The sequence below is a fragment of the Oncorhynchus mykiss genome, chromosome 11 (assembly GCF_057628025.1).
Source record: "Oncorhynchus mykiss isolate SJ-2025 chromosome 11, ASM5762802v1, whole genome shotgun sequence".
Lineage (NCBI taxonomy): Eukaryota > Metazoa > Chordata > Actinopteri > Salmoniformes > Salmonidae > Oncorhynchus > Oncorhynchus mykiss.
This window is the reverse complement of record NC_143032.1, coordinates 7,807,053-7,818,730: the sequence shown is the minus strand read 5'-3', so window position 1 is coordinate 7,818,730 and position 11,678 is coordinate 7,807,053. Positions and strand designations below refer to the sequence as shown.

General features: G+C 44.6%; 1 protein-coding gene across 4 annotated transcripts in view; it reads left to right on the top strand.

The window, feature by feature from the left end:
* The first annotated feature begins 2,808 nt into the window (after window positions 1-2,808).
* The window catches only part of LOC110535204 (TGF-beta receptor type-1), a 74,655-nt gene continuing 65,785 nt past the window's right edge, over window positions 2,809-11,678 (top strand). For 2 of the 4 annotated variants that reach the window (XM_090189265.1, XM_090189264.1), the window contains exon 1: window positions 3,025-3,154. In XM_090189265.1, coding sequence (XP_090045391.1) covers window positions 3,152-3,154 — 3 coding nt within the window. In that variant the 5' untranslated portion in view covers window positions 3,025-3,151. Of the gene's footprint in view, window positions 3,155-11,678 lie in introns of all 4 variants that reach the window. The other 2 variants (XM_036934752.2, XM_036934753.2) reach the window with 2 other exon arrangements.

The window sequence follows — 11,678 nt, the reverse complement described above, 5'->3', positions numbered from 1 at the left end:
AAAATGTAACCTTTATTTAACCAGGTAGGCTAGTTGAGAACAAGTTCTCATTTGCAACTGCGACCCTGGCCAAGATAAAGCAAAGCAGTGTGACACAGACAAAAAACACAGAGTTACGAATATGTAGTGAGGGCCAGCCGACTAGAGCATACAGGTCGTAGTGGTGGGTGGTATAAGATGATTTGGTAACAAAACGGATGGCACTGTGATAGACTGCATCCAGTTTGCTGAGTAGAGTGTTGGAAACTATTTTGTAGATGACATCACCGAAGTCGAGGATCGGTAGGATAGTCAGTTTTACGAGGGTAAGTTTGGCGGTGTGAGTGAAGGATTCTTTGTTTTCCAAATAGAAAGCCGATTCTAGATTTGATTTTGGATTGGAGATGTTTAATATGAGTCTGGAAGGAGAGTTTACAGTCTAGCCAGACACCTAGGTATTTATAGTTGTCCACATATTCTAGGTCGGAACCGTCCGGGGTGGTGATGCTAGTCGGGCGGGCGGGTGTGGGCAGCGAACGGTTGAAAAGCAAGCGTTTGGTTTTACTAGAGTTTAAGAGCAGTTGGAGGCCACGGAAGGAGTGTTGTATGGCATTGAAGCTCGTTTGGAGGTTAGTTAGCACAGTGTCCAAGGAAGGGCCAGAAGTATACAGAATGGTGTCGTCTGCGTAGAGGTGGATCAGGGAATCGGCCGCAACAAGAGCGACATCATTGCTTTAAACTGTGTCTTTACAGGAGCAGTCTCGTGCTGAAAATTATTCCAGAATATTGGCGAAAGAGCTCGCTGTAGCTCTTAAATCATTTAGCGTCTGCTAAATGATTTATGGCTATTCATATTTTTTACACAATACAGTTTGACCATCAAGAAAAGACTGTAGTCCATTATGTAGTCTAAGTGTTTGTATTATGTTAGCCATGTGTTATGTATTCTAAGTGTTTGTATTATGTTAGCCATGTGTTCTGCATTCTAAGTGTTTGTATTATGTTAGCCATGTGTTCTGTATTCTAAGTGTTTGTATTATGTTGGCCATGTGTTCTGTATTCTACGTGTTTGTATTATGTTGGCCATGTGTTCTGTATTCTAAGTGTTTGTATTATGTTGGCCATGTGTTCTGTATTCTAAGTGTTTGTATTATATTGGCCATGTGTTCTATATTCTAAGTGTTTGTATTATGTTAGCCATGTGTTCTGTATTCTAAGTGTTTGTATTATGTTGGCCATGTGTTCTGTATTCTAAGTGTTTGTATTATGTTGGTCATGTGTTCTATATTCTAAGTGTTTGTATTATGTTAGCCATGTGTTCTGTATTTTAAGTGTTTGTATTATGTTAGCCACGTGTTCTGTATTCTAAGTGTTTGTATAATGTTTGCCATATGTTCTGTATTCTAAGTGTTTGTACTATGTTAGCCATGTGTTCTGTATTCTAAGTGTTTGTATTATGTTAGCCATGTGTTCTGTATTCTAAGTGTTTGTATAATGTTTGCCATATGTTCTGTATTCTAAGTGTTTGTACTATGTTAGCCATGTGTTCTGTATTCTAAGTGTTTGTATTATGTTAGCCATGTGTTCTGTATTTTAAGTGTTTGTATTATGTTAGCCACGTGTTCTGTATTCTAAGTGTTTGTATAATGTTGGCTATGTGTTCTGTATTCTAAGTGTTCTCTCTTGCTATTTTTTATGCAATATTTGACTATGTAAATTCTGCATTTCTTCAGTCTGTGTAAACTGTGAGCAAGAATAAATAAAGCCAAAGCTGCTTGTTCCTTCATTTGCTATAAAAAATATCAATGTGACCTAAAAATAGGATACAATGACAATGGTTTAATACATGTCCCACAAAAAAAATCAGATATAGGACAGACACTTCAGAACAAGTTCCTTTAGAGTTTTTGGGGGGAGGGGACTATCTGCTATTCCATGTTGTGAATCTGTTGTTCCATGTGTTTGTATGGGCTGATAGCAGTAAGGCCAAAAATATGTTTTTATCAAATCATTTTTAAATATCTATTTTTTGATACTTCACGGGGTCTTAAAATTCTAAATCATATAGCAAAATTATGTTGGGCTATTAGTCCTGGCTCGCAATCGACATTCCAATTAATCCCAAAGGTGTTCGATGGGGTTGAGGTCAGGGCTCTGTGCAGACCAGTCAAGTTCTTCTACACCGATCTTGACAAACCATTTCTGTATGGACCTCGCTTTGTGCACGGGAGCATTGTCATGCTGAAACAGGAAAGGGCCTTTCCCAAACTGTTGCCTCAAAGTTGGAAGCACAGAATTGTCTAGAATGCCATTTTATTCTCTAGCTTTAAGACTTTCCTTCACTGGAACTAAGGGGCCCGAACCATGAAAAACAGCCCCAGACCATTATTCCTCCCCCTCGGGGAGGGGGGGCTTGCAACGCTAGGGTTGTGGGTTCGATACCCATGGGGGACCAGTATGGAAATGTATGCACTCACTACTGCAAGTTGCTCTGAATAAGAGCGTCTGCTAAATGACTCAAATGTAAGTGCATTTAGCCAATTAAGACAAGCAAGCTGTAAATAGGCTTGTAAAAGTTCAGTGGCAATTTTAGCATGTAAATCTTTGTGAGGCAAAAAATAAAAAATAATGTTTTAGATGCATGCCAGCAAAGCCACAACACAATACTAAACAATACATTCATTCCATTATAAGGGTGACAAACGGTGCCCACAAACTGTTATTAAGGCCTACATAAAAGCTGTCCCAACAGCAGAGCTTTCTTTTCAGCACCATGGAGTGGAGTCCTTAAACCACTGCTACACCTTGCAATCAGCGGAGCATTGTCTTGCAGCGTTAACAGTTCATTTAGTCTAATTTGCTGCCTTTTTTTTTTAGCTGACACGGCTGACTTAAAAAAAAAAAGAAGTGGTTTCTACTGACAATTGAGATGAACAAATGGATAATTATGTGAACTGTCAGGAAATGTTTACATCCGCACGAGAAGGCTTGCTTGGTCTGGGCGGGGTTTGGTACCAGCGGTACCAGCCAATCAGACGGGTTTCCCTCAACCATGGACTAGCGAGAGAAGTTGAGACAGTCAGTCTGGAGTAAGTCTCAACTACGATGGATGCAGTACCCTATTCTCTCGTGTTAATAGTCCTGTTATTTGGGACTATGATTCAAGAAAATTATGGTAAGTGAGCGAGGTTATGTCTGGGATTTTTTTTTAAATTTTTAAATGTTTACTTTAATAGGTTGTGGACACGAAGTTGATTTCGGGGCGTCGGTTGTTTGCTCTTTGTTTTCAAGAAGCGGCAGCCTAAAAAGACTTCTCAAAGATGGCGCAGGTCAGACTCGGAGCAAAGCGGCGCTGTCAGAGCCGATGTTTATTGTTGAGGGGATCGTCTTTAGTCCAGGATCAATGCGCGAAGTCATTTGTAAACATGATGTTTTCGAGCTTTGACTGACTTTTAACTAGTAACTTGTTATTTCTCAGTTGAGCAAAGACTTTAGTTTGTATCCCTCACATGTGTTTGTGTTTGTTTTGTTTATTGGTCTTAATCGTTCATTTCTCGTGCTGGACACTGACCGAGGAGTTCGATGAAAACCCCATGACAGAAATGTCCAGGCAACGGTTATGTTTTGCGTTTGTGTCGGTGTAGCTAAATAGTCACTGCTAATAAACAAACTGCTCCGGTTGGCTGTCTATTTTGAGGGAGGATTCCCCTTTAGTTAACTAGCAAATACTTCTTCAATCGAAAGAGATGGGTTTGGTTGAACTTGACACCGTAATAGCTAGACAGTTGGTTATAATTAACCTATTTTTAGCTAGTATTTTGTTGTTGTTGCTACAGTATGCGGTTGCTCGTCACTCATGCTTTTTGCTTGTTGTAAAACAAGGTTTTAACGCCGTTGACAAAAGTTAAACGGCAAAACTAACGTTAGCTAGTGACTGATCTTGAGGGGATGTTCAAAGTCATACTCATTGTGCGAGCTTCACTGGGAGCTGAACTGGCAAGACAAATTAAACGAAATGTTGCATCTCACTCGTGGTGATTTTCAAAATAGCCAATATTGCCTTGACACACGGATTGCTGGTAACATTGTGGCTCAGAGGTTACTCGGACACCCCCTAGATAGTAATGTGAGCTAATTGTCAGCCATTGACCAAGTAAGTCTTATGTAACTGACTAGTCGTTTTATCAGTTTGATGAATTTAGCTCGACATTGAGCTGGAACTGCTACTAAAGTGTAGAGCTGGGCAGCTAAAGTTCTCGTTCAACACTTTATCCATGCAATTGAACATCGTGAGACAACCCCCTAACAAGGATTTAGACCCCCCTCTTCTATGCTTTCTAAATTCCTAATGTCGATTATTGTACATTCCATAACAGCTATGTGGCTGACAATGTGCATTCACACGTTACCTTGATTTCCTTCATCCTAAATGCCATTATTGTTTAATTAAACACACAAAAAATTATATATATTTGTGAATACGGTCAGCCTGTGATTACCACAAACGAACTTAATTATTAACTAGAATATGGAATAATTCTGCTGGTTTGGAACCTTATGATATTCCTTTGTGTGGACGGAGTGTCGATGGAAACATGATGAATACAGTCCCAGCTCACAGCGCTTGTATTTTGATCACGTAAAGGGAACCGTTCCCATACGTTTTAACCAGTGTCCTTTTTTTAAAGAATGTTATGAAATAAAACTCAATTGTTATGTTGACCTGCAGAGAGGATTTTTTTTGTTGTCCGTTTTTGAAATACGATTGACATGCTTTCGGTGACGTGGGAGCTTAAACGAGGCCGGGTGTATTTGCATCAGAATGAAATCCATATGCTTGATGCATATAATCCCACGGATAAAGGAGCAGACCACTTTCTCAGATTGAAGGTGCTGGACTATTTTTTTTTTGATTACATTTATTTATTTTTACACCAATAAGAAGCTTAGCATCTAGACGATCTGTGCATTTCTGGGAAGCTGTTGTGTGTAAAATAAGGAGGGATGAATCTGTACGTCCCCAGTTTACCTCCCCTAGAATATTTGATGCTATCACCGCTGTCATAAATGATGCACAGCGTCAAGATACATAGATATTAAATAGTTAACGTAAACACACGTTACGTGTCCTTATGTCAGCTCGTTGGTGATAGTAGTGCTCACCATGCAGTCGGTAACATGCATGACACTCTTCCTTCTGAAATCGGACAATTGCCAGTTAGATTGGACCTCCTACCAATGCTGTTTAGGCTTCATCACGGTGCTTCTCTCTAAACGGACTCTCTAAACAATTCCATCACCTTTAGCTGTGTTGGATGGGGCATTTGGTGACAATAGCAGTTTATTTCACATTATCTGTTGAGACAGCTGGTGTTTGACCTTTGCGTCCTCCAGTGACCTTTTGCAAACCTCATTACTGTCCAGCTCCCGTGGTGTTCAACAATCCTGTGTGCCCGGCTCAGAGCCCCCTTTAATTTGCGATCTGCTCAAAACTTGCGTTGCTTGCTCCCCGCAATACTGCAAGTAAACAGCGCATGTTCATCAGGGAAATAAAAAAATATGCGCAGCTTAGTTTAAGTGCTATATCTCCATGTCACCGATAAGACCACATCAAAAGCTTTAAGCACCTGTGCTGCTGTGTCGACTCGGCATCAGAATGAGGGATAAACTCCAGGCACAGGGCAGAGCAAGACTTTTGAATTCAGTCACATTCCATAAACCCCCCTACCCCCCCCCCCCCTCCCCCAACTAGTCAAAAAGGGGTGTTTGCTATGGTCAATACAGTAAATTTGCCTTTTGGTCAGAGGAATGTGAAACATTTGAGTGACTGACCCCCAAACTGCCTCTTGTCCTTGGAGTAAGGAACCACAACTAATTTGAGAAGTTGTATTTGTGCCCAGCTGTGATTGGATTCAGGGGTAGTGATTGGATTCAGGGGTAGTGATTGGATTCAGGGGTAGTGATTGGATTCAGGGGTAGTGATTGGATTCAGGGGTAGTGATTGGATTCAGGGGTAGTGGTTGGATTCAGGGGTAGTGGTTGGATTCAGGGGTAGTGATTGGATTCAGGGTTAGTGATGCATTCAGACGGCCCCCGCTTTTACCCGGGATCGAGAATTCTGCTGCAACTAGTTTCAAATTATTTAAAAAAATAAATAAAACCTTTTCACATTTGAGTTCCAAATATCTCTAACGGTCTCCTCAGCGTGAGTTGTTTTATGAACGTGATGTCAGAATGCACTCACTGTTCTAATATGTGATTTGTTATGCAACAGTACAGTTAACACATGCTGCCTGATAATTATCTATAGGCGATGTTTTGTCTTGTCAATTTCAAATTATTTTCAGGAACAAGTTTTATTTCCGAACAACAGTTTTTAAATTGAGGTGTGTTCCGCCCTCCTCGTTAATTCACATAGAGGTAGCCCATTTCCGTGTTGAGGACAATTTTATTTTGGAGGCATTACTGAGTCTGACAAACTTCTCTCTTTGAGTGGAGCCCAAGTACTTCCCTAGTTTTTCCGCAGATCAAGTAGGCAGACATTCACGCAGTCTTGCACCAACTGGTACATTTTCTGTCTGGAATTTATAGTTTAATTCACATGTTTTCAAGTACTGGTGACATCTAATGCATTCTGATTATTGCATAGATTATTGTAATGGACACGTGATGTGTGTAAAATACATTTTTGAAGGTTGTACTGATTTACAATGAGCTAATGATATGCTGTTTGCCAGCTATGTGTGGCGCCATGTTTTTTGACATTATACAATGCATTCTGGGTGTCATGTAAACGTCTGTCAGACCAAAGATGTTCTACTGAGGTGAAGGAATGACAACTCATCTTTCAAGCAAACTACCGGAAGTGAATGATCGTACACGACCCCGTCCCCGTCCCCGTCTGAGCGTACGCTGCATGGACCCCTGTAGAATGATCACACCCGTCTGAGCGTATGCTTGCATGGACCACTGTAGAATGATCCCACCCATTTGTTGGTACATGTAAAAAGGGCTGAAGAAAAGGAGAGACAAAATGCTGCCAGAGAAGGAGTACATTGATCATTCTCTTCTGTTACATTGGAAATGGGACTACCTGTTTTGCAATCTGTTTCAATCAGTCGCTGACTTCCTGTCCCCCAAAATGCTCTACAGACACTCGTATTAAAGCCTCCGGGTGAATTGCTTTTGTCATTATCCTTTTATCTGGAGGATATTTCCAGAAGCAATTTTGGCTAAGTGCCTTTCTCTCAAGGGCAAAACAAAAAAACTGTACCTCTTACCCCTCCCCATCCCCTATTAGTATGAACTTGACCCATCTAGCCCATAAAACTCCTGGCCATCATGATGGAATGACGTGCACATACATCCATACAGCCGGAACTACTTTCCTGCATTGAGGTGTGTGTGTGTTGAGCTCCCCCCCCCCACTGAGATGACTGGGGTTGGCGGCCTCTTCAGACCTTCCAATCACCTCAGCTGACACATGCTTCGAATAGCCTACCTGCTATGAACTCACTTTTTTGGGGGGGGGGACGTGGGGGAGGGGGGGGGGGGGGGGGTCAGTTTACGTAACAGTATACAGCCCACTGGAGTCGGTGCTTTTGAACACTCCCCCGACATGTGCAATTTTTTTAAACCGTCAACTTGTGTACATAACCACACGGCACAGTAGCTCCACCGCACTGAGTAGTTCAATGTGTATCGTATTTATCTGCCTCTGCGCTGATAGGAAAAAGCCTCCCGACAAATCAATGTGCTGCTGAGATTGTCGTCCCCTCCATCTACCAGTGTTATAGCAGGATTGTTTTGTCTCATGGTTTCTTAAACTTTCATTAGTCTTTTCTGGTTTTATCCTATAGTAATCTTCCGGTGTGAATTCTCCAGTCCCACGGGGTAATGTGTGTCCAGTTCGGTGTGTGTGCGTGGCAACATCTATTTGGTTAATGGCTGAATGTGGATGCTAGCTTTGTTTTTTGGGGGTTTTTAATACTGCAGTCCACTCTCTTTTTGAACGGGCTGTATCAAACATAAAATGTGCCCTCTCAGGGCTCTCCTCCCTCCCCTCTAGCAGCAGAAGGGAAGGTTTTACGACTCCTCGGTGTGCCACTGAGGCAGCTTGGTGAGCAGGGTATTTATAAAGAACACTCAGTCATATGCTCTGACATGCAAGCAATTAGTAAGGCCTATGCAAAGAGAGGGGTGGAAAAAAGTTGCACTTAAAGGGGCAATCTGCGATTTCTTTTTTTTTTTTTTTTACATTCATTTTTTTTTTTTTTACTTTTAAATGAATGATTCATAGCCATTTTGATTCTTGAGCATAATTGCGTCATGAGCTTAGTTCAACTCTCTCTAACCTAATCGGAACCCAAAATATAAGCTTGTAAACAAACACTGTATTGCCTCGACATGGTTAAAACTGTAATGTTGATATCATGGATGGTCAGTCCTTGGATCCATAGCCCTGAATTTGAGAGTGGTTACATTTCTCCAGCCCTATCCCATAGCAGTTTACCAGAAACAGTGGCAGCATGGCAATATTTTTGTTTGAATTGCAGATTGCCCCTTTTTTTACGCATTGACTGGTACTCACTGTGTGACTTACTGCTTGCTCTCTGAAGTGTTATTAGCAGGTCAGGATAGTGGCAAACACCAGTAGAAATGCAATGTACAGGCCAGGCATACACAGACGGTTCAATAGGCTTGCATATCTTGAACAATAGTCAGCTATAGTCACCCACAAACCCATTGCAGTATTCATAGTTGGAATTCTGGCCTTTTTGACTTTTTTGTTTGGGTGAATAAGTGTTCAACCGTTTTGGAAGGAGTTTCGCTTTTTGAACGCACTAAAGACATTGGCCGACTTATCTTGATGAGACTAGATGGTGTTTTTCTGTCCAATTTTATGGGTGAGGTTGTGCCTTTAAGCTCCATGCTCAACAATTTGAGGCAGGCAGGCAGCAGGCAACAAACCCATCTAATCTTGAGCACATTTGGAATAAAAAGCTGTGTGTGTGTGAGATATATATATATATATATAAATTGTTTTCATTATGCAGATATTACTACCTTGAGGTATTTTGTGGTCTCTTTTGCGAAAACATCTGTTGCTAACCGACTCTCATCCCAGTGAGTCAGTGGAGCATCTGCTCTGGTGGGGCTGAAGGTCTCTGCTGAACAGCTGGCATCAACGGGAGACTTTCTCTTAAATCAACCTGATGCATATTCATTAGCGGGCTCGTTCAGCCATCACCATGTTTATATTGAATGTCTGCTCGCTGGGAATTGGCCGTCAACACTATTTAAACTCACTGCTCCCTCAATGCACCTGTGAAAAAGGATATTGGCCATTTTTTTTTTTTTTTACAATTTTACTTTGACTTTCTGTTTTAACCTACTAAGAATAACTTACAAATATTATCATAGCCAGTTATTTGTGACACGTAGGCCTAATTGAGAGAACCATCTGATATGCTTGTTTCTTTGTTTCTGCTTGAGCAGCCAGACAGTGTTTTGGTCTGAGAGGACGGTCCACCTCGCCCATCCCCACATCTGGTGTGGACAAAAGCACTGCCGTAATGGAGGGCCAGGGAGCGGGGCAGGCCCTGCCATAATGGGGCAGACCGGGGGAGCGCAAGGGAGTGGGACAGGCCCTGCCATAGTGGAGGGGGAGGGCCTGGGAGTGGGGCAGGCCCTGCCATAGTGGAGGTGGCCCTGCCATAATGGAGAGGGCTGCTATAATGGAGGTGGAGGGGGCAGGCCATGCCATAGTGGTAGGGGCCCTGCCATAATGGGGCAGACCGGGGGAGCGCAAGGGAGCGGGGCAGGCCCTGCCATAGTGGTAGGGGCCCTGCCATAGTGGTAGGGGCCCTGCCATAGTGGTAGGGGCCCTGCCATAATGGAGAGGGCTGCCATAATGGATGGGGAGGGGGCAGGCCCTGCCATAATGGAGGGGGAGGGCCAGGGAGTGGGCAGGCCCTGCCATAGTGGTAGGGGCCCTGCCATAATGGAGGGGGAGGGCCAGGGAGTGGGCAGGCCCTGCCATAATGGAGGGGGAGGGCCAGGGATTGGGCAGGCCCTGCCATAATGGAGGGGGAGGGCCAGGGAGTGGGCTGGCCCTACCATAATGGAGGGGGAGAGCCAGGGAGTGGGCAGGCCCTGCCATAATGGGGGGGGGGGCAGGGAGTGGGCAGGCCCTGCCATAATGGAGGGGGAGGGCCAGGGAGTGGGCAGGCCCTGCCATAATGGAGGGGGAGAGCCAGGGAGTGGGCAGGCCCTGCCATAATGGGGGGGGGGGGGGCAGGGAGTGGGCAGGCCCTGCCATAATGGAGGGGGAGGGCCAGGGAGTGGGCAGGCCCTGCCATAATGGAGGGGGAGGGCCAGGGAGTGGGCAGGCCCTGCCATAATGGAGGGGGAGGGCCAGGGAGTGGGCAGGCCCTGCCATAATGGGGGGGGGGGGGGCAGGGAGTGGGCAGGCGCTGCCATAATGGAGGGGGAGGGCCAGGGAGTGGGCAGGCCCTGCCATAATGGAGGGGGAGGGCCAGGGAGTGGGCTGGCCCTACCATAATGGAGGGGGAGGGCCAGGGAGTGGGCAGGCCCTGATGTTAACCGTTAAATACATTTGACCAGTCATGCTTATCGGTCTATAGGGTAATTTGCATAATTTTGTGCAATTTAAATTGGCGCGTTTGTATTTTTGTTTAGTTGTCACGCATCTTATTTATCACATGCACAGCATACAGAGCCTAGATTGAGGAGAGGAATACCCCACCACCTGTCAGACAGCATACAGAGCCTAGATTGAGGAGAGGAATACCCCCACCACCTGTCAGACAGCATACAGAGCCTAGATTGAAGAGAGGAATACCCCCACCACCTGTCAGACAGCATACAGAGCCTAGATTGAGGAGAGGAATACCCCACCACGTGTCAGACAGCATACAGAGCCTAGATTGAGAGGAATACCCCACCACCTGTCAGACAGCATACAGAGCCTAGATTGAGAGGAATACCCCACCACCTGTCAGACAGCATACAGAGCCTAGATTGAGGAGAGGAATACCCCCACCACCTGTCAGACAGCATGCAGAGCCTAGATTGAGGAGAGGAATACCCCACCACCTGTCAGACAGCATACAGAGCCTAGATTGAGGAGAGGAATACCCCACCACCTGTCAGACAGCATACAGAGCCTAGATTGAGGAGAGGAATACCCCACCACCTGTCAGACAGCATACAGAGCCTAGATTGAGGAGAGGAATACCCCACCACCTGTCAGACAGCATACAGAGCCTAGATTGAGGAGAGGAATACCCCACCACCTGTCAGACAGCATACAGAGCCTAGATTGAGGAGAGGAATACCCCCACCACCTGTCAGACAGCATACAGAGCCTAGATTGAGGAGAGGAATACCCCACCACCTGTCAGACAGCATACAGAGCCTAGATTGAGGAGAGGAATACCCCACCACCTGTCAGACAGCATACAGAGCCTAGATTGAGGAGAGGAATACCCCACCACCTGTCAGACAGCATACAGAGCCTAGATTGAGGAGAGGAATACCCCACCACCTGTCAGACAGCATACAGAGCCTAGATTGAGGAGAGGAATACCCCCACCACCTGTCAGACAGCATGCAGAGCCTAGATTGAGGAGAGGAATACCCCACCACCTGTCAGACAGCATACAGAGCCTAGATTG